Source organism: Sabethes cyaneus, chromosome 1 (genome assembly GCF_943734655.1).
Source record: "Sabethes cyaneus chromosome 1, idSabCyanKW18_F2, whole genome shotgun sequence".
NCBI lineage: Eukaryota > Metazoa > Arthropoda > Insecta > Diptera > Culicidae > Sabethes > Sabethes cyaneus.
The window spans coordinates 30,623,138-30,647,654 of NC_071353.1; the positions used below are offsets into that span (position 1 = coordinate 30,623,138).

Consider the following 24,517-nt stretch of genomic DNA (forward strand, 5'->3'; position numbering starts at 1 on the left):
AGTTTTTATTCAGTGGCAGCAATAATAAGTGAACAATAATTAATAACGGCTAGTGCGGTCGTGGAGCATTCGTTTGCGTAGTTTCTGCCAGCAAGCAGACAGCTGTCAGCTGGTCAAATCAGTATGTACAAGTATGCTCGAGTTGTGGTGTCTGGTGTTAAGATTTCAAATCATTACCGAAGAGAATAATTTCAGCGCAAAGATCTTCCTCTGAATGCTGAAGAACCTTCCGCACAGCTAGCGTGCATTGAATGATTCAGTGATTTTCAAAGATAATCTTTGCCGATGGCGGCCGGCACGGCACGGTACGACGAATTAATCGATCGGAATGACCAAACCATGACGGGGGTAATTTTAATTGAATTTGGTTTTTTGTTTTCGGCTTAATGTTCTATCCGATTTCGTGGGGTTTCCGTTGCAAAGTGTATTATGATCCGGCAACCGCACCGCATTAGATTTGTATTTTTTCCATTTCCCGGCAGAATAATGAGTTGATTAATATGATTAGATTTCCTGACACATTAGCTGGACTGTAATTATGTCATCGTTACAGTATAGCAGAAGGAATGTATTTTGCCAGTATTGGTGCACAATGAAGTTAGTTTCTTCGGTAAGTGATGAATATCTTTATTATTATACAGGTATACCTCGATAGTACGTACACCTTTGCTTCGTTTAGCGTACGTATTACCGAAATGTACGTACTATCGAATCACAATTTTAGGCTTTGAAACATTGTTGTATTATGCTTAATATTGCATGAAATTTGCAAATTTGCATAACCTATTGAATAAATATATATTTTAGTGGTATTGATTTAATATAGCAGTTATTTTTTTTATTTTTTAAATCAATGATTTCGCCTTGTGAAGCTTGGAATGAAACAAATAAAGTGCTGCTGCAAAATGTACGTACTATCGAGGCAAAATGTATGTTTTATCGAGGATACGTACTATCGAAGCAAAATGTACGTATTATGGAGGGTACGTACTATCGAGGGTACGTACTAACGAGGGTACGTACTATCGAGGTATACCTGTATTTATTCGCTATGAAAATTGAAAGTTTGTTCGAAACTATTTAGGACCAAATCCGGCCTATATAGCAGAGCGCAGTAACCTTTTCGTTCCAAACAAAGGTCGAGTTAATTAAACACGCTAAAGCCGCCCGCTAGGTTTGCAATCATCCTATTGTTCGGTCACCGATGACCGCCTTAGTTTGCCTTAGTTCGTAAAATCCGTCGTAACTTTGATGTGATGTCTACATCACACCACAACGGCGACCGCACTTGTTGCTGCAGTGCTGTCTCATAAAATACTGAAAAACGAAACATTAGCGGATCGTAAAAACGGTGGTGACGAACAGCGGCACCCTGTGCGCTTTACACTATGTTTCGCAGTACCGGAAGATTCGCGTGCTTCAATGTTCTGTGACCCCACGAGCAGAGGACACGGGAATGCATGTATGATTTTCACAATGGAGTTCCGCTAATAGGTGGAAAATGACATTTGGTTTGGTATTGTGCTGTGTAAGTTAGGCTTTCTCCTATTTGACTGCAATTGGAGGTACCTATTACTAGAAAGTTTAGCAAATGCAATGATTTCATTGTCTAGACAGTAACGGATTGAGAAATAAAATGCAACATTCAGTGTTGAAGTGTTAGCGATATAACCTTGGATTTAGTGCACCTTGGCACCGTTAGATACGGCCAATGAACCTAATTTTCGGCGAAAGCAACGACTGCGTCGGATCGTAGGTTGTATAAGTTATGTAATAAAATACAAGTTTTGGTGGTTGCATTAGAGATAGTTTACTGCTAGCTATCGATTTGTGGTTGGTTTTGCTACGAAAGAGAACTAACACAAGCGACTAAACCTAATTCGATGGTTTAAGCAAGTTTGCTAGGCTTCGTTTAGCGAAAGATGAAAAAAGAAAATATTTGACAATTTACAATTAATGTTATTTTTGTGGGTTGTCACTTGACTGTTCGTTCACTCAACTCACTTTTTAATAACCGAATATAATTTAGTGTATAATTAGGCAATCAATTTGCAACGTTGAAATGGGTTTAACCAGGATCACCATGAAACAAATAATAATGGACCTTGCACTCGTTTTTATACAAAACCAACCAATGTTTGTTCGTTAGAAAAAAATGTTTATTTTTCGAAGTCTGGAAAATGACTCAGCAAATAATTTTGGATTATCTTTTGTCACGCTGAAGTAGAAACTAATTGGATCTATTTGGCAATAATTGGCCAGTGCGCTAACCGAAGGAATCGAGGGGAAATGCTCGACCTTGATCATAGTTCATTTCTTAGAAATAAATTTAAAAATTATTTTTATTGCTGCATTTCAGCTTTAAAAAAACACCACAACACCATATTTGACGAAAAAAATTCTTCTACCCATATGGTCAAATCTGAGTCGGGATAGAGTTTTTAAACATTTTTAGTATTCTGTAGTAGTTCTGTTTGCCTTAAATTAGCTCTAGTACAAAAAGTATGCTAGCTAACTCAATTCTGGTACTTTCATTCGAAAGCTGAAAAAATTTTGTTCTGAAACTTACCCTTAAGTTTCCTACTTCATGAAATTTAGTGACTTTCCATTAGCAAAAAGCTTTGAAATTAGTGTTTCTTAAAGCGTTTTCATCAAATTTCGCCTAAAAAAGCGTGATAGATAAGTGTGATTGCTTTTATCTGTTAATTTAAAGCCGTTCTATAATTTGTTCTTCGCCGTGAAATGGTTTCGTTGCCATAATTTTAAACGTATCGTGTTGAGTGTTAAATTAGTATCTAAAAACTGCACGAATCCATACATCACGCATAGTACCTTAGATCACCGCGTGCGATTGACACGGTAGCAACAGAAGTGAGCTAGCTAGTATACTCTTTGTTTAGAGTTTATTTAAGGCTCTATCAACTTCTGCAATATTTTCACCAAGCTACCCTGTGTACCTGTGTAACTCCCTGTGTAGATAGAAGAGAAATGTGTGTTTGTCAGCAATAATATAACAAAAACAGCTGTAGTTTTTGCTGCACTGAAATTTTTACACTTCATGGATTTTAAGTAACAGGCAGGCCAGTCAAAGTATGAAAATTATCGTAAATATCTCGTAATAAATTTGGAATCGTAAACAAATCCTAAAAAGCGTGCACAGGTTGATATTAGATCGTATATAATGACAGTACCTGACAAGCATACGGGTCATTCCACGCGAAGTGTCCGACACCCGGTAATCGACCTTCATGGATTTGAACTAAATTGTTCGTTTTCGGTCAGAGAGTAAAAATCCAAAATTTGGTGCCGATCGGACATTCCCTCGGTTAATGGGAGCACCTCCATTTTTAAGGAAAATGCCCGTTTTTGACTAAACCTCTCATATTCTTTTGCTTACATCTCCGGAAATATTAGGTTTTGGAAGATACTATTTTCACATTTTTAAAGGAAATTACTCATTGCCCTGAGCTATTCTTTGCCGATCCCGAGATACAGCGTTTTAAAGCAAGCAATCTCCCATTTTTTATGTAAAACTTAGGGCAAAATAACTTTTTCGTGAAGCAGTGATTCTTCATGCAATATAAAAATGCTTTGCCATAGCGGGAAAGCATTTATACAGTATATAAGAGTTTTTCTCAACAGTGTTGCCAGCTTTTCAGTTTTTTGTAAATTTATGTAACTAACATGCGGAAAACTGAGAAGCTCCAGTATATGACCGATCATTGCTCTCGTCAGTCCTAATCAGATTTGAATGCCTTTCGCTACTGTGCGTTTGCTGCTGTTAGAAGAAGTCTCCGCTATCCTGTGCAGTGCACTGCTATCAGTGAGAAACTAGTGTTCAACTTGCTGTTGCTCGGACGTTCAATCTGGTGTTGTGCGCGTAAGAAGTGTAGACAGAGCACTTCCCAGCGAGTGATTCGGTTAAGTAGTTTTGATATTTTTTGAAACGGTGGTTCTACAATTGACAGGTAAGAGTCACAACGACAACTTGTTAAGCGTAGCTACCAATAACCTCCCACCCCCTCACCTTTCCACTCTTTCCCCTCCATTCAAAAAATTCTTCATTACTCTCCCCTACCGTCCCTTCATCAATTGTAGAACCACCGTTTCAAAAAATATTAATATACACTGAAGTCGCTTTCCACGCGGTTTGGTTTTTACTCGACTGTTTTTACGCGAATTTCGGAAGTTACGCGGTTTTTTTACGCGAATTTCAGAATTTACGCGTGTTTTTTACGCGAATTTCAGAATTTACGCGGGACGTATCCTTCGCATCTTTCGTCATTACTGTAGTGTAGAGTCCAGAAAGAGCAATTTTTTTTTACCAACGTACGTGTTGCTCCAGGAAAGGCAGCACGCTTTTGTCCATACATTCGTTCAGGTAAATTTTCTGGTTGATTTCCTTGTTGGACACTGTTTTCACTATAAAATTCCACTATTCATTTTGTACTTGACAGATACGTATTTCGCCTACTACTTGCAGGCTCTATCAGTGTCCGTTTTTGAAGTTTCGATTGATTCTAGTAGTCTTTTTCAGTTGAGATTCGAACATACGACGACTGGCTTGTCAAACCCATGTCATATCTCAAGACCAATTCCAGACCAAAAGTCTATAAGTACAAACAGCTTGCCAAATCAGTTATTACTTAGTCAATTTTTACAGTTTTATATGCTTGAAAATGTCACCGCCTCTTCCCCTCCGGTTGCCGTATGAAACTCCAGCCCAGGAAACTGTTTGAAGTCTACCGTGTCTGCCTTCATCACCATCGTCCTGAACCGCTTCTGGGAGCGTGAGTTGGTCATCATGTTTTGTTTACTGTCACGATTTGCAGTCACTAGCTTTTCATAAGACAATAATCCGGTTTATTTTTTACTCGGTTCGCGGTTGTAGACGACACAGTTTGTTTGAGATATCTCGGACGGAGAGGTTGGGGTTCTTGAAGTGACTTGAAAGCGTTGTTCATTCATTTTCTCGTCAAGGCGGCTTCCGGATTTCGATTTTCCTCCGGATCCAGGTTTCTTGGTTATCGAGAAACGTTCATACTACTTACTACTACTACTACCTTAGCAGCCGAGAGCGGGGGTGGCTCCTGCCGTATCAAGAATTTCTCTCCATTATACTCGGTCCTGGGCTACTTGTCGCCAATTCGTTGCATGTCTCAATACACGCAAGTCGACTTCAGCCTGGTCGAGCCATCTAGCAGGTTGGGCCCCTAAATTCCTGGTGCCGATGGGGTTCTTGAAGAGAACGGATTGCACTGCACAGTCGTCCGGCATCCTTGCGACGTGGTCGGCTCACCGTAGTCTCCCAACTTTCGCCAGGTGTACGATGGGAATCTCTCCAAGCAGCGCCTGTAGCTCGTGATTCATACGCCTCCGCCACTCTCCGCTTTCCGTTTATACTCCGCAAAAAATAGTCCGCGACACGTTTCGTTCAAATACTGCTAGTGCACGTATGTTTTCCGTAAGCAAAGTTACTGTCTCAAGACCGTAGAGGACTACCCGTCTGATTAGCGTTTTAGCATCAGCTTTGTGCGGCGGTGTATGCTCCTAGATCGAAGCGTCATGCGGAGGGAAAAGTAGGCACGATTTCCAGCTTGCATGCGTCGTTGTCTCCTTACTCGTATTATTGTCTCCAATATACGAACTCATCAACCACTTCCAGTTCATCGCCGTCAAAACTGTCCGCGGGAGGCAAACGTTGCTTTCTCTGGAGCCTCTTCCTACCATACATTTGGTTTTCAACGCATTGATTTGTAACCCTATCCTCCTAGCCTCCGTTTTTAGTCTGGCGTAGATTGCCTCCGCCGTTCCACGGTTTCTAGTAATGATATCGAAATCGTCTCCGAAGGCTAGGACTTGGCAATTCTTGCAGAAGATCGTTCCTCTCGATTCGCCGGATCACTCTTTCAATAGCGATATTGAATAACATACAGGACAGCTCATCCCCTTGTCGCAACCCTCTGCGAGATTCGAAAGGACTCGAGAGTGTCCTCGAAACGCGCACGTAACACATCACTCGCTCAAAAGTAGCTTTGATCAGCCGCGTCAGTGCATTATCTGCCATAGCAGTTCGCGTTCAACTGTATCGTATGCTGCTCTGAAATCCGCGAAAATATGATGCGTGGGCACGTTGTACTCTCAACATTTCTGGAGGATTTGTCGGAGAGTAAAAATTTGATCCGAAGTAGCCCGGGTGCCCATAAAGGCCGCTTGATACTGCCCTACGAAATCTCTTGCTATTGTGGATAGACAACGCAACAAAATCTGGGAGAGCACCTTGTAGGCGGCGTTGACCAACGTGATGCCGCGATAATGACTGCAATCTAGCCGGTCGCCCTTTTTGTAGATGGGACAGACTACACCTTCCATCCGCTCCTCCGGTAGTTTCTCCTCCGCCCAAATCCTAGAAACCATCCAATGAAGTGCCGTTGTTGGCGGTTCTTGGCCATTTTTGTAGAGCTCTGCCGGGAGTCGGTCCTTTCCGGCGGCTATATTATTCTTCAGCTGACGAATTTCTCGCCGGATCTTTTCGAGTTTGCTTCACTTTCTTGTAAAACAAACGAGAAACGTTCATAGAACACATTTATTTACGTTGCTGACAGTCGATTTGGCCACCTTTACCGATTTCGCTAATTCGATGTGCGAGTTGTTCGGATTTTTGCGTTGCGCGAGCAGAATTTTGACGCGTTGCTCCTCTTGCTTGGACGTCATTTTAATAACTGAAGAGCAAATGTTAAAATCAAAATAGAGGCATAATTCTGCACCCACACATCTTCAAAATTGAACGAAATGCATAAATCTTAGGTCGACCAAATCTTAATCGCAACACCCTTTATTTTCCGTGGAAAACCTCGATTTGTGAAAAAGTCAAGTCATAATCGTTAAAAGAGTTCTTCGCATTTTTTGTATCTTTTTTGCGGGTTCTTGTGACTCTTTACACCATACGGAGATCCATTTCGGCCACTTTTTGCCCTCCGATCGATAGTCAAATGGTTCATAACACAACTTACCGTAAATTGTATCATTCCTAGCTTCTTGTTGATGGCACGTTGAGAGAGATCTAGAGTTTAGAGGTAGGGGAATTGCGTATAATGTGCCCCCCTAAGAATAAATGGATATATCTCTGTTATGCTTCCCCAAATTAATGTTACAACTGCGAGTATATGTTGGTATTTGAGCTGCAAACCAATTGCAATTGTTTATTTCATTTAGTAAACAGTCTGTGCAACTATATGTTGTAGATGAATAAATAAATAAATAAATTAAATTAGTATTGTGGAATAAATATGCTTGGAATTATTTAATAAAACCACCTAAATGTTGTGTTTCTCGTCTGCGCGGGGTAAAATGCCCCACCTGCGGTATAATGTTGTTTTGTTTTTACAGCATGTGACAACTGCCATACTTGCATAGTAGGCTAGTTTCATCAAATACTATGGTTTCTGGGTGGTTTTGCATTTGAATTTCGCTTGTTTAGGGAAAAACGAAGGGGAGGGGGCACGTTATATACAATTCCCCTATCTAGGGACGGGCCCAAAATTAGTTTTTCTCGTTGCTGTTCTTTCGTTTCCTCTCCGATTGTACAATTGCTTGTGCAACATACACAGTGTAAATAATACACATTGAACTAATTTTACCCCAAATTTCAACACAAAATACACAAAGGGTAAGATATTATAGCCATTTGAAAATGAAAGTTGAATTTTGTACAAAAAAAAAGATTTAACGTTGCCCAATGTCTGTGTTAGTAACTGAAGAAGTGATTTAATTCCTTATCTCTTCGCTTTTTCTTTGCAATGATAAGCCGAATGTGAGAGCTTGAGGAGAACTGTATCTAAGCGATGATTAAACAATAGCGGAAAAAATATGTACCTATGCTAAAACCTTTCTGTAAAAAGGAGTCATTTTTGGAGCTAAGGATTATCGTGTTTACCTTCCATTCTAACATCCGATAGAGACATGGTATAAATTAGTAGAGGGCCAGCAAGACTAAAATGTAATATGAATAACCATAAGGAGGAAAAAATACGAGTTTTAAACCAATTGTTGCACGGTTTCAAAACCAGAAGACTATCGCTTAATATAGTTTGAAAATCATCAGAACAGAAACCAGATCAGTAGATTCCAAAAGCATACCAAAACAAACATATAGAAAACCTTGTATCCACTTGTAATGTTATTCACTTTAGGCTAGCAAATTTATTCTGACAAAGTAACTGTTCTTGATGTCAATTCGGTACATGCTGCTGACCGTCAGAAGGTTTCGTTTGTCTAGCGTAGAACGAAATCATCCAAAAATAATTTAATACGTTTTAATGTGAACGATTCCGGTGCGAGAGATCAAGTGCTACGATGCGGACTGCCCACTGGCATCAATCATTCCGACTTCAATGTCAAGTTTACTACGTCAATTTCGGTTTAATGCCGGTTATTGCTGCACTGTAACTAACATTATTTTGTTGATATCTTTTACTATTCATGCTCACTCCATTCATAAGTGTCGGAGTGTACGTCGCTGTGCTGTGGCTGAAGTTGAACGGACAGTCGGCAAAAGAAAAAATTACTTTAGGTTGATTCAGAAGAAGCTTCGTTGCTTTAGCGTTGGTTGAACGCCAGTAATATATAAAAGAATTCGTTTTGCACGTTTGAACCATCCTAAATAGGTATTAAAAGCAGACCGTAAAATATGGGAATTCAAGCACGGTACGCGTAAGTTAATGAACATGTGCGAAGCATTTGCCGAAATTGTAGAGAAAAGCAACGCCAAATTACGATCAAACGATTGTATCTACTTGGCAAGGTCGATGCATAACGCTTTGTGAAGTCAAGTCCGCTTGAACTTCATCGGACTGCATCGCGGAAAGTGAGCGCGTCTCTAATGAATTTGCTCTCGAACTTGAACATCAGAACAGACGAAGGCTGGTCGGTAGTTTCCTTTTCGTTAATTTTGGTGGTCAACATGTTGTTATTGAGGCTACTTACTCCTTTTGAAAGACGATCCATGGATCCGCTTCCAAGTCAGACATGTCAATTTTTTTGCCATACTCGATAACCTGCATGAAGTAGAAAGAAACAAGTTCGTTAGTAACTGGAAGTTGAGAACTTTGAAGCCGAAATAGGTTACCTTGGGGTGTTTGCGGGATAGCAGCCAACCTACGTGGGAGAAAAAGAATCCACGGTTGGCGTTGTGGGGATCCGCGTCGGTATCGGAGAATTTGTGATGCTGTCGATGATCGCGAACCCACACGTACAGGCAGTTTTGGCCGGCCAGCGTGTGCAGCCACAGAAGCAGAATTCTTAGCCAGAGCTTCGCTTTGAATGCTTTGTGGGCCCATAACCTGTGGGCTCCCATTGTGACTCCTTGGCCAGACATGTACATCAACCAAGCAGCTGCGAGATGAAATGATAAGTTTTGCATGAGTTCGTTTGATGTCTTGTTTCAGTTACTTACTGTAGAGAGTGGTTCGCCAATCACAGTATTGCCAGAAGGCCAAATGCAGCCCGATCCAGCCGCATATGTGCAGTGCAGCAAATCCTATCACATTCTTCCACACGATATCCCGTTTAAAGTTGAAATCCGTCCCGATCTCGGATGGCAGGATTGGCGTTTGTGAGCCGATTTCTTTGAGCTTCTTGTCCACTTCCGCATCGTGCGCCAGGTCGCTACAATTGGAGAGGGCTTTCTGGAACTGTTTGGCATCCAGGGTAGAATCCGAGCTCGCGAGCTCGTCGTGGAGCTGGCTCAGCGTGGGAAACGTGTTGCAGGTCGGTGGTGATGGGCTTCGTTTTGTCGCTGACATGGCCGCGTCGATCAGTTCCGTGGTTTTGGAGCAGGGTATCGTTTTTTTCTGGGAATCGGCTCCCATCGTTTCCTGTGAGATCGGGAAACAGAAAGAATTGTTTCAATGCAAATTCAATCGATGAAGCTTGTGACGCTTTGCCAATCTTGCTGAAGTAAAATGTGAAGCGGTGAGATAATAAACAATGTTTTCAATCATGGAAATTTTTTTTAGTTGGGCGCAAATTGCTAATTTCTTGGTTTAGTACCAAATAGGCTGACGAACGACCAATCATTCGCAAATGATATTTTAGTAAGCGGGTTTTACAGATCGTGAATTCAACGAAAGTTGACAACCACACCCAAAGCACATATCCAGTGGCTTTACAATTACATATTTTCAATCTACATGCTCAGGTTGGCGTTAATTGCAATTCAATTGCGCATCCCATCCTCAATTTGTTTCTTATAAAAAGACTTTTCTCGACTATTTGACATTATTGATAACAACAAAAAATTAAAAGAATCGGTCATTTCAAATTAACAAAAGATTTATAAAATTTGATAGTATTTTTTTCTGATATTGCTTTGTAAATGTTTGTTTCAATTGCGAGCACATTCTCCTCGTGGCTGGACAGCAACAAGTATGACGGTTCAAGATCAAGATGATCGAAAACATTGCGCATTTACTCAGGCGGATTGCGCGTGTGTCATTTTAGCGCCGTCATCGTCACTGCTGCCTGCTGCTGCACTCGGCGACGACGACGGCGACGGCAGCGAAGGATAGTGCAAAACCAATAAAAGCGAACCCTTGAAACGGGACCTTTTGCAGCCCTAACCTAGAAGTATCCATCACGGTGTAGTGTACAGATATGTGGTGTGTGATACTTGCACTTTTAACGCTTTATTTGCTTCGGACTGCAAGTGCAAATATTACACGGATCGAGTAAACCAAGGGAAGCTGCATGCGACAGGCACGACAGGCAGCGACGTTCAAGGTGGACGCGACTGGCCGGCCGGCCGGCAGCGGCAGGCCGAGAATCAACCGAGTGATTTATGCTCGTTCGGCTGGGACAACAAAAGAACCACTGGGCCGCGGTGTGGTCCTTGAATGAACTCAATATTCCACCGGCAGATGTGATCTTTTTCTTATTACATCCACAATGAAATGCGCGAAATGAAGACAATATTCCACCGAACTAATAATTAGCCTTTCGGGGCGACAGCTTGAGCGTGAATGAATGTAGAATTCTTCAACCATTCAATCAGTCATCAGTCATATTTAATGTACATGGCAATGTGAGGCGTTACTTTTCTCGGCAAATGACATGTAATCAGTTGAATGGATCTTAAAATTTACGTTTCCACTGTTATTAGTCGAACGGAAGGTCGAACTGTTTTTGTTCGAAGGAAACTGTGAGACCAATTGCACTTCAGAGACGAGCAACTTATGCAGGCAGCTTTTAGCGCACTGCTAGCGGATCTGAGCTGTTATGACTGCTTGCGGTACCCGCAGGTGACAGATTTTCCAGCAATTTAGCACCGCTCGGATGCGAGTGCGAAATGGCGCAACCGGTCGATCGATTTGGTTGTTTGATGCGTTTTGTCAACCAACTGTCACAGGCGAGCGAGCGAGAAGTTTTACGAGCGGGTTTTGCGGCTCGATTGTTTCGAGTTACGACCGCCGCCGCCACCGACGACGATGCCGACGACGACGACAACGACAACGATGTTCATCTGGCTGTTGTTTGCGTCTTTCCAGTGAATAGCAGACAGACTTTCTCGTTCATAATGGAGACGCACGATTGTCTGTGATGAAGCTCTAAGTAAAATACGAGTTGGCGGTGTTCTGTTCGATTGTCGTTTACTGCTTCGAAATGATATTTTACCACAGAATTTATTTGAAATGAAATGATAAATTATTTACATAAATCTTGAACGCAACCCACAAACCTTTGGATGACGTTTTACCTTTGTTATGCCATAACAAAGGCATAGAAATTGGCCGAAAAACACGAAATTGATCCGAGCCAATCGCAAGGCACGGTGAACTGAGCAATGTCTGTGTGTGTATGTATCGTTTGTTTCTCGCAGATGGCTAATTCGATTTATCCAAAAAAGCAGAGTATTGCCTAGTATATTGCCTATATTACCTAGTATTGCCTAGTATTAGTGAATTGCTTCGTTGTTTCATGTTTCGTTTAGTGTTACAAGGAAATTTTTTAGATTCCTTGACACGATTTTCTTCGGAACTTCACAACATATAAAAATAATATCTTTGCAGGTGAATTGTGTGCGTATACGGGGGGCGATAGAATTGGGAGAATAAAACAAAACTAAGCATTAGGCCATTTAATACAACGGACGGCGGTAGTTCAGTTAGTAAAACATTCGGGTGCCAACCCAAAAAACGTGGGTGCGAACCCCACCTGTCATGGCCCCTATATATTTTTGGTTTATATCGAAATTGTCCATTTCATCCAATTAATCATTCTTCGCATCAGACACTTCCTCCCTTTCCAAAACAACAAAGGTTCCTTTCATCATTAGGTGGATGGTGGACTTGAGTGTATTTATAACCTATTTTGGAATGTTGTTCTTTATACTGGAAATTACGACGTTATAATAACCAAAGTACTACATTGCCTAATAAGATAAGGAACGGCACCTTATTTCTTATAAGATTAAGATTTATTCAGTTTTGAATAAATTCTTACATCATGTCCGTGCAATCGTTCAAGGTAATGGAGTCACCCAGATGCCAGATAAACGGATTTATCCATATGCTCTTTTTACGCGATAATAAAAATCCGATGGTCATTTAAACCTTCAGAAAGCGATGAAACGATGACTAAAATACGGAGACTAAAGGCAACGATGAAATGGCGAGAAGACACCGGAATTATGACAAAAATGTGATGAAAAGATGACGGAATAGTAATAAAAAGATGTTGAAAACACGATGAAAAGTTGAGGAACCACCGAAAAATACAATGGAAATAGCGTAAAAATATGATAAAAAGGCGACGAAAAGACGCCAAAACAGTAACAAAAACTCAACAATAAACCAAGAGACATTCGACGTCAAACAGATGATAAAACAAGCAAAAGGGACGACGCAAAGATGCACAGAGAATGACGAAAAGACAAGTAAAAGATGGCACTATTGTTGTCTTAAGGCGGCATTGTACTTTCTCAATTTAAAAAAATCGAAATTTTTTTTATTGATCATATCGAAAGATTAACATTTTGAGCATATGTGTTTGAAACCGTTTGGATGAATTGCAAAAAAATACAAAATTATAGCTATTTGTACCGCGCATGTCTGGAGCAATAACACAGCGAATAAAAACTTCAACGTCGTTTTTCTCGAAACCAAGTCTTTAAAGTCGGTACCATAAATATCTCAAGAACGGCTCAAGCAATTCTCATGAATTTTTTTTTTGTTTAAAAATTCATAAAATTATTAAGTGTTTGACCCATTTTTTTGGAAATTGCAATTTTTATATTTTTTAGAAATGTTTAAAGTCAAATTTTTCGACTAAAAACCTTACTTTTACGTTTCAATGTCCGCCATTTCGTTATGCGTTCGAATTTTAGAAAAAGAATGGGTCAAACATGAGATAATTTGATATACTTTCATATCGTTTTGAAATTTTTCAATTCGGATAAGCCCAGAAGCGCTAATCGATGGTACCGCAAATCATATTTTTTTCGAATGATCATGTTTAACGAGCCGTAGGGGAGAGGGGAAGAGGTTCACCTATGAAAACTAAATTGTAAATATTAGTATAAAATGCAATGTTTAAATGCAAAAAACCCGAATCGATTCGCTTTTCGCGAATATTTGAAATAAGGCAAAAATATGGTGTAAAAAGTACTATGCCCCGTTAACGACAAACAGAACAAACGATGTTGAGAAGCTAGGAAAGAAAAACGAAAAAGGCAGCAAAACAACTACGAAACGATGCCAAAACAGCAACAAAAAGCGACAACAAGCCGCCGAAAACAAGCGACAAAAATACAAAAAAAAAGATTCAAAAATCGACGAAAATTAGATGGATTGGTCTCAAAAAGACTATGAAATGATAATAATAATATTACAGAGAGATACTACGACGAATACTAAGAAAAGGCTGTTAAAAAGTCCGCGAAAAGGCGTCGATAATGATAAGATGATCAAGAAACGGGCTGGTACTGAATGGCCAATACACAAATGGCCGAATCACGAATGGCCGAAATTCAAGTGGCCGAATTTCAACAACAGTCACAGAAGGCCGAATCGCGAAAGGCCGAAACACGAAAGGCCGAATTTTTTCGGAATGCCTAAATAAACTATTCAATAAAAAACTTAAATTGGCAAGCAGTTAACAAATAACTTTAATCAAACAAAAAACACAATAAGTAACACAACTATTTACTATAGGGTATAGACAATTGAAAGTTCTTTCTTCTCTTAAGCACAAATGATTTACGATCATTATCAGGTGCAATACCTATTTACCGTGTCACTTGCAAATGTTTCCTAGATGATTCAGGGCGAGACGGCCGCAGGCCGCGAGTGTTCGCCTGTGACCCGCCGTCGGAAGCGCCGGCCACTGCGGGGGGCAGCCCCCCTGCAGAAACTACTTCTATTTAGTTGCATGCATTTTCCTAGGTTTACTGACTAGTAGGGATTATCGCTTAGTTAAGTCCGAACGAGCGGTAGCGAGGAAGGACAGCATGTTCCTAATGTTTGTGCAAGTTGAAGGCCGTGAATATTTTCAGCCAAATGTGACATTCGGCCATTCGTGTTTCGGCCTTTTGTGATTCAGCCATTCATGATTCGGTAATTCGATATATTATGCCATTTGTTATTTAGGCCATTCGTAGGTAATCCTCAAGAAAGATCCCAGCCAGTTTGATCCTGGTGTTTGTCAGAGCTAATCTCAAACGCACTCTCTTGTCTGTATTAATATTTACTATGAATGCAGTGTATCCAATATATGTCTATACAAAATAAATATTAAATCGGCCTGGCCCACTGAGCAACATTTGCCGCAGAGATGATTCATTAAAATATACCAAATTAAACATAATTAATTCAATGATACATTTTACAATCTACTGGGGAGGAAGAAACGGGGACAACAATATCATCCATATAATGTAGATAAAATATACCTGCTACCCACAAATAGATAATTTTAAGCTTAGCTATCAAAGATATATAGAAATTAATCCTACGGCACTTAAGGATAGTGTAGAACATTCGCTCGCAACCTTTCGTAAAAATCGTCATGCAATGCTTGGTTCAGGAGCTATGAAATTCACGAAACAAGCGCTGTCCAAAATAAAAACTTTGCCGCTTTATAACAATACTGAAACGAATGTAGCATTCATAGGCTTTAATGTGTTATAACTATTTCCATAAAAATGTAAGTAATCTGTTAAATTTTATTCAATATTCAAACAACTAAACCACTGTTTTTCCACTAGCACGTAATTAGGCTGAAAAAAAAACCGAAGCAATCGCTTACGTGTATTATGATCACGTTTACTTATTCTAGAAACTGAATAGCTATGACTACGGTATCACAGAACAATTCTACTTCTTTTTATCACAGCCGAACACAAAAATTCCCCTCTGATATGAAAATATAAATTGATTTTCATTCACTAGCAATTTGCAGCATTTTGCTTTCAATTTCAGCATATGGTGCTCTATTTATACTACTACGTGTTGACATACCTAGTATTTGAGTGACAACCACTTGCTTCTGGTGCTAGTATATATGAACGATTCAATGATACACTAGCGCCAGCAACAAGCTGTTGTCACTGCAAAACTAGTTATCTTCAATGAGTCAGTATGTAGGCAATACCGACACGTTATCCATCAGGCTCTCTTTTGATCTGTTTTTGAAAAACAGCGATCTCTGTGCAGGCTTTTTCGGCCTGCCGGATTTAAATCCACAGCCACCACTATAGAAAATGCGCTCAATTTGACCGCAGCGACTTCATCATTTCTCGCGACTATAACTCAAATGCAGTAGCGTTTCATCAAGACCAAATTACACGCCGATATTCAGTAAATTTAATTCTATCTACTGGTATAAAAACCTTGTCTCGAATAAATATAGTTTCAACGTAATTCCTGAATATTGTTAAGGCTTCCGCTTAATGGGCTGAAAATACCCTCCCGTACCCTACATAACTTTTGAACTAAAAGTCCGATCAATATAAAATTTAATAGCGACCTAAGGGTCCGAGAAAAATGAGTGAGATTGAAAAGTGACACACACACACACACACACACACACACACACACACACACACACACACACACACACACACACACACACACACACACACACACACACACACACACACACACACACACACACACACACACACACACACACACACACACACACACACACACACACACACACATACACACACACACACACACACACAACCACACACACACACAACCACACACACACACACACACACACACACACACACACACACACACACACACACACACACACACACACACACACACACACACACACACACACACACACACACACACACACACACACACACACACACACACACACACACACACACACACACACACACACACACACACACACACACACACACACACACACACACACACACACACACACACAGTCGCGTAAAAAACCGCATAAAAAGCGACTTCAGTGTATAACAAAAAAAGAAGAAATACCAAAGACAAAAACCGAAAAGCCAAACGACAAAACATGAAAGATGAAAAACGGAAAAAAGTCAAGTCAAAAGGCGAATAACGAAAGTCGAGACCTCTTGAATGATTCGGGGAAAATGAAATGTTGGGTAAGAAACCTATTTTAAGCATTCTGGTCGTATCACTGATTGTTTTACCTTATTAGTGTTGCCTCTGTTCAATTAAAAGATGCTGGGTTTTTATGCCGCTTTGAGTAACATGTTGCTCTAGGCGGCTTTTCCCAGTCAAATCAAATCTTCATTGAGACAGTTTGTCGGATGAAGCAAATAAATAAATAATAAATAATAAATTACAAATGATGGGTTAGCTTAGTGGGAAATAAATAGACATACTAATCTTCTTGTTAACTTTAATTCTTCAAGCTCCAACCACCGAAAGTCACTATTAAACTTCTGATTTTTACATTGAAAATTGAGACGCTGGAACTAATTTAAAAAAGCCGAACGTATTTTAGTTACTGAGGTGCTTTCTTAAGTATGCCTGAATTTTACTGATTTGTCTCAAATTATCACGGTTATAAGCTTGTGACCATGGCGTCAAATGACGCAAGTGCTCACATGTCTACTATAATATGGTATGTTAAAATTGAGTGCTTGACTTTTAGAAATCCTGTAATCAGTGCTCAAAGTAGCGAGGTGGCAATTCGCTTCAGCAGCTGAAAAAATGCACTTTTTGAAAACAATTTTTAATTCATTTATTCCTTGTCGAAGATACAGTAAATTATATTAATTTCCTTCAAATGCAATAAAGAACAATACTATTGCGATAAAAAAACCACACGTCTAGGCGGAATGAAGCGGGGTTCATCCATTTAATTGATTTTCACTTTTCAGTGAAACTAAAAAAAAAACAAACCTCCAATGAAGCATAAATGTCGGTTAAACTTTTTTTATGTCAAAAAATGTGATTTAAAATGTAATTAAATTCTGCCTCTTTCTTAGTTTGAAGCGAAATTATAACCCTTTCTTCCGTGATAAAAACACAGATGACAACAGTTCGGATCTTTCTTCAGTAAAACCTGGCGTCGCTGGGTCACACTTTCCCAGATCGGTTTACTTTCAGGACATCATATTAGTCTCTAGGTTCAGAAGAAATAAACAAACAAAAATCGAACAATAATCGAAGCTACAAGAAATAAAAGGTATATCAAATTGTCGTCCCTGTCTGGGCAGCAATGCGATCACACAGAAAATGTAATGAAAACTTTTACCTTGAAACTGTTTGATTGATTTTCTCTATTCAAAACTAGTTTAGAATTGGCTGAAGTATCGCTGTTCAAAATATTTCATTCTTTTGTGATGCTAGATTGTATCTAAATTTTTGATTGAAACCCTGCGGTAAGACGTAGTTCTACGTCAAAACTAGCCTATCGATTCATGAGAAGGTGGTGATTTCCCCAATGATAAAGGCGACCTAAACACGAACCCGAAAGCTGTACATTTTAAAAACTAAAAATCGATTTCGAAGACGAAGACGCTGACGAAGTTCGATTGCAAGGCGATGGACGACTTCATTTCACTTTGTGGGTGGTAGTTTTTTACGGCAATCGAAAGGAGAAAGAAGGCAGACATGCAGATATTTTCATGCAGATGAAACTGTCGAAGCTCACTAATAAATATCAGATTCAGCAGACTATCTGTACCTGTGGTTTAAAAGTCGACATTTTCACTGCCACCGGGATCGTCAATCAGCAAATTTACGTATACCTGGAACAATGTCGTCTGCCTTTCTTCGAGCAACACGATTGTTCCGTGCCGTTTTGGCCAGATTTATCGGCCTGCCATTACGGAACAAAGGCCATGGAATGGTCTGCCCAAGGACAAGAATACTCCCAACGCGCCCAATCCTCCCAAGAATGCGCCCAGTCTCAAAAAGTTGAGCCATCGTCAAACGAAACCCGAAGAAGATCCTAAAAACTGTTGAAAGATAGAAATAATTGTAGCCAAATTTATGTTGAGCGACGAGTAGGCAAGGTGGTTGTGCAGAATTATTTGATCAAAATTTGATCAATTTACACGCGTTGTAGTTTGACCAAATTTTGAATGCAACACTCTTTATGATTCTCATACAGCTTGATGAAGAATAAAGCTGATATACAAAATGGTCGTCTTCAGGAAGCATCAGTCTATTAAGCTTGCGATTATTCATCGTTAGCTGTCAGCTTTTCAAGTGGTGTGAGTGACATCGAAGGGTGTTAGCAAATTAAAAATGCTTCTGGCTGAAAATAATTGTTGATGGTGACTGCATGTCTGATCCATGTCACTTCCTGCCGTTGGAGAACTAAATTTATGACAATTCGTCATTCGCACAATAAGATGTGGAACAATCGCTGTGCATTATTCTTTATTATTTTTGTAGACCGCCGTAGTTTCGTTTGTGTTGTGTGTTTGACATTTTAATCTAATAGGTAAAATGAGAACGTTCAAAATCATGACAAAATTATTTTTATGCAGGAACATTGAATTCGACATCAACCCCCTCTGTGAATCCGAATAAGCGTCAATGTTTTTATCATTGCAACAAAAAACTCAAGTTTCAGTAGATTGGAGTGGCACTCGTAAGTCTCGGACAAGTTTACCCATTTTTGTTGATTAGAAGATTTGAACGTTGTTTCGAACGAACAGGTTTTAATTGCAAACTGAATTGTTTTTTTTTTTGTTTGTGTTTGCGTCTCATGATCAATTCACATTCGTTTGGTTGGATCAAATGGTCGTTGACATCATCAGGATTTAAATCGTCACAATCGTTTTTTATTACGCAGGCGCTGACTGACACAATTTTGTACGAAAACAAAATAAAGATTTGGTTCATAAAAACATGTTTGTTAGTTTGATTTTATTGTAGTGTGCTATTTGGTATTTAATATTCCGTTTGATATTTTTTTGCTATTACGATTGATTTGTTCAATTGATTTTATATTTCGATGTTTTATTTCTTTTCGTTTTCGTAGATTTATTTTCATGAGAAATCTCGGTTTGAACACTGTGAGTAGTTTACTATTATAAGTACTCTCTAAAATCAGTGCCTCATGTATAAAAGTAAACACAGAACTTTACCCAACAGAAAACTGTTCTGTGTAAAATTAAATCAAATTATCAAGCAAATTATGTGCATTAACCATGTGACTCGATGGACCACGTGTTTTTGCCCTAGTGCCCGAAAGAAACAGCCGCCGAATGAATTCATGAACAAAAATGGGTGAACACCGATCTAAAACATCTAAAAATTTCATCGATCCACATCTTGCTGGTTCGTTGACAACGAATTTTCTTGCGACAACTGGTTTGAAATTCAAACGTTACGCTAACACGTAACCACCCGTGTAGCCCGCCTTTGTGGGGGCCAAACATTTCACGCACGGAAGCTTGCCGCAGGAGGGCTAGACTGCGTGCTCGTTTTGTCTGCATTGCTAACTTAGTTTTTATTATTATTATTACTTTTATTTTGGAAAAATGACAAAACTAACGCCAAGGCCAGTGGGGCGGCAACTAGTGGGAGCGTTGGACCCTCGTGTGTTGTGGAATAGTTTTCGGTCGTTAATTCGCTCGGTAGTGATTAATTGGAAATTTAACGTTGTTTACGTAACGACCACACCGAGGTCAAATCCGTTTGAGATACGTTCGTGCGAAACTGAAATGACTTGGCAAAAAATAGAAGAGAAAAATAAGTTGGCAGATTGTAAAAGAAATTTTCAACATTGATATTCCTTGTGGGTCAATTCGTTATATATTATTCTTACTAGTATTCGAAACCGATGATTGAGAAAATGATAATCGAAAGTAAGTCATTGGAAAAACTTGAAAATTTATATATATTCAAAGGAAGTAGGAACCTATGTTCAATCGTTGACGACCGGTTCGCTATGGAAATCAACCGGTTGACCGTATTAAAACGATTGATTACGTCTTCGAAGACGCAAACCCCAAACCGAATGTTATGATCAACAGGTGACGATGGACATTTGGGTTGTGATTTTTGGGAAAGTTCATGCACCAGATGTATAAAACAACCAAATGCGTCTGCGTTGCAGGGTAGTACAAAAACTTCGGGGTGGTCGCAAGAAACATCTCAAAGAGGACAACCACATCTTTACGTTGTGATTGCCATTATGGTATTGCACGGAGGTCCAAATAAGAAGGAGAGCATTCATTCTCTTGCTGTATAACTTTTGAACCGCTTTTATTAATTTTGATATCAAATAAAATGTATTTCAATAATTTTTACAAAAGAAGTGGTTTAAAGCTTAGATGTTTTATAATCACCAAATCATCAAAGTTTTATGATTAGAAGCCAAGAAGGACCCCTTTTTTCTAGAAAGTTGAGATTGTTTTTCATGACATTTTAAAGATTGTGCTTTGTTTGTGAAATAAAATGTAAAAAAGCTTACGATAATGCTATGGAGACGCATGGTGCTTTGTTTTTACTTGCAAAGAAATGGAGAAAAGCAAACCGTCAATATTAATTTATTTACCAGAAATATAAAATACAGATAAACCGTAAATGTAAACAGATTTAACAGATGGTAGAATAGTCAGTTTAGACAATACTATAGAGTATAGACAAAATTATTACAATTAAATAATGTAAAAATTAATCAATAAAATTATTCATTTGAACATCATTCAGTAGAACACAGTGTACCAAAGCCAAACCAAGACAACACGGTAGGCTAAAAGTATTTAGACAAAGACGACCAACTTCTTGTAAGTAACAGACAAATTAATTTACGCAACTACAATTAATTAATGCATATGATAGAAGCCCTGAAGAAGATTGAGATCGAAACGTTGGTGTAAAAAAAAGTAGACGTTTATGAATATTTAACGGTTGAGCGGCAAAAATATCAATCATCTCAATTATTGGACATAATATAATAATTTGTAGAAAATAGAAAAAAATGGGCCAAAATGATAATTTTGGGGTCAACCACAGCTCAGAAGGGCAAGATCATACTGTACAAAAAATTACCTGCAAGATACTCTTTTAAAACTTCAGATCTATTTTTACAACTTGAAGATGTTTGCATAATCCATTGATTTTGTTAGATTTGATTATTAAAAATAGCCACGTAGAGCACAGTCCCTTTAATTCCAAAATTAGACAAAAATCGTGTAAATTCTGAAAGTCGCGTAAAAATAATGTACGCCATTGTGTAAAATATTGACTTCGCAAAAGGCAGTCATTAGTGCTATTGAGAGTAACCTATGCGCTATTTGTAACATCGTGTCTGAATTAAACAAGAATTATGCGGGGCTGATGATTTGATCTGACTCATACTGTTTTAAATTGTGTTTTTACGTGCCTGATTGTGTATGTAAATAGCAGAAAGATGGCGGGAGCACGTACAACGCAATTGAATAATAAAAATACCATCAATACTTCTTGTAATTGGAAATTGAAATTTGTACAAGGTGTATTCATTTAATTTGTGTCTCATTCTAAAAAATAATTATTTCAATAATAAATTTGACCCAAAATCCGATGAATTAAGTAATTTCAAGATGGGCTAAATACCAAGCCCATCCGTGTATGTCATTCTACTACTCTGAATGAAGCCATTGTTTTGGTGGAGGATTTCTCATGACTATCCGCAACAGTACACACGACCTTTTGAACGTTAGAGCGTAAATTACAGACGATATTGCACAAGTTATAATGTTAGAAATTTCACATGTCACTTTATTTTGCGGCATTTCACTGTACTTTTCAGTTTAAATTCTTCTAGATCAAGAGTCCTGGAGCTGCCGAATATTTCGTCAATTCAGCCGACATCATCAGTTGAAAATCACCAAGCTGCTCCTTTAATGTCAACTTTATGCATTTTCTCACAGTCACTGTTTTTGTTTTAATTTGTTGCATTTGCAATTTGCACTTAAACTTTTATATATTTTTTCTCGTGTGATATTAATAAAAACCTTACTCACTTGAGTATGATCTGCTTCTGAAAAGTAATATCCGCTTGTTTGTCGAAGACTTATGTTTGATTGATTATTTGTTCAATATCCACTTAAATAACACTCGTTTGCATAGTTGTTGATCTCTACAGTTGAGTTTAGTATTCACCAGTTTTCTTGTTTCAATACCTAATTCACAAAGAGAGATTTTTTTCCTATTTTTCGTCACAAACGGATTAAGTGTTAGATCTTCCCAACACAATAAGAGCACTAAGCACCGAAAAGGACCCCCGGTTAGCAGATGACCGCTGCCAATATTCCGATTCTCCGAAACTCGAAATGCTGCCGTGCCGTTGAGCGGCTAAAGTATTACTAAAGGAACAGGCGGTCTGTTAGATCGAAGTTGCTTCCAAAAGAGACAACAGTACGCAGCGAAACAATGCACACGCGACGAACCCTGCCGCTGCCGGATGATGAATACCTACCCACTTTCATTGTCGTCGGCGTCGCCATCGCAGTCGTCGTCGTCGTTGCGGTCGCCGGTGGTAGCGGCAGCGATGGCAGAGATTCACGTGTTCAGCCCTCCTCAAACCGGAGGGGTCACCAAAAGCCGACCCAAGAAAGCGCTACCAAATTCATGTATAGATGGAAAATCGTTCTTCAACCAATGAAACGAATGAACTTGACAACGTTGTTTTGCGTTTGGTCTGTCGGCGTCGTGACGCCTATACGGTGCTAAATGAATGGATGAATTCGTTTCATTACGAACGGAAAGCGATGTAGAGATGTTTGCATGCATGGATGCCGCTGTTCGCGTGCCATCACGGATACAGGGACAATTGATGTTCTACAAATGACTTTAATTATGAAGTGCTTAATTAAACCAACGCTATAGCCAAGTTCTGAAAATCGCCTGCCCTGTTGATGTAAAAGCGAAGATGAACTTGACACCCAGAAAGTTCATGTGATTTGTTGTCTTTTATGCATTAGGAACTTGTTGCTCGAGCCACGAGCCTATTTCAGCCTATTTGCCTTCTTTCGCCAATTAAAATACTTTTCCGACATACAATTTTAATATGTTATAACTATTTTCTCAAGACTGTAAGTAATCTACTATTTTTTATTCAAAGAACGTCAACTGGCATGTGAATAAAACATCAAAGTCCAACACCAACTTCAACACAGCAATCGTTAGAAATGATTACTCTCCGTATTTTTTTTGCGCTTTGAAGAGGCGAACTAACTTCTTTTTGTCTTGAAACAAGAAGCTTATCGATTTAATGTTTAAGCTACAATATGTTTGACATAATACCGTTTGGCCTTAAAACATTGCCCTAACCATTAAGGAACCACTTGGCATAAAGATATTTGGCATAATTTCTGAAGAATTGTTTTATGACATTTCATAGGTTATCCTGGGCAAGACGGCGCAGGCTGCGAGTGTTGCCGGCGACCCACCATCGCACAGTGGTCCGGAGGCGAAAATTAAGTGGAAAGTTTTTTGTGGTTCAAAATAGCTTCCCATAATGTTCCGCAAAATTGCTCAACTCTAAAAGACAATTAATGTGAAATTAACGGCCAAGTTCCAGTTTGGGTTGTAAACACATAACACATAATAACTTTTTATAGAAAAGAAATAGAAGAATAATTTCTTCGACAAAATTGTAGCTAAAAATATATAAGTAACTTTGCCAAAGACATAGTAGGTGTATTTTTCATAGTTGTTGACTCACATGGTGTTTTATCTAAAGAGCTGCCCGAAATCATTTTTTCGCTAATTACTTCAAATTCATTGGTTTTATTGCATCATAATGTTTTACAAAGTTGTTTCTCTTATCAACAGACATATTTTTGTGGAACATTGTATGTTAAAAACTCATACGTATAACGAGTTCTAACGTTTTGCCAGTGTTTTTTAGAACAGAATATCTTAAAAAGGGGCAAACGAAAAAAATCAAACTTGGCCGTTTATGAAAGCTTGAATTTTTATCTCAAACATTTATTAAAATAAAAAACTGTTTTTTTCTTTAACTACAATGTTCCACAAAAATATGTCTTTTGATA

At 39.0% G+C, this 24,517-nt stretch overlaps 1 protein-coding gene across 1 annotated transcript in view; it reads right to left on the reverse strand.

The window, feature by feature from the left end:
- The window catches only part of LOC128745270 (acyl-CoA Delta-9 desaturase-like), a 30,197-nt gene extending 7,413 nt beyond the window's left edge, over positions 1-22,784 (reverse strand). Inside the window, exons 1-4 of the mRNA XM_053842298.1 lie at positions 22,484-22,784; positions 9,455-9,875; positions 9,128-9,393; positions 8,986-9,056 (exon numbers count right to left, since the gene is read on the reverse strand). Of these exons, the coding sequence (XP_053698273.1) occupies positions 8,986-9,056; positions 9,128-9,393; positions 9,455-9,869 (752 nt within the window). The 5' untranslated portion in view covers positions 9,870-9,875; positions 22,484-22,784. The remainder of the gene's footprint in view (positions 1-8,985; positions 9,057-9,127; positions 9,394-9,454; positions 9,876-22,483) is intronic.
- Between the last annotated feature and the right edge of the window lie 1,733 nt (positions 22,785-24,517).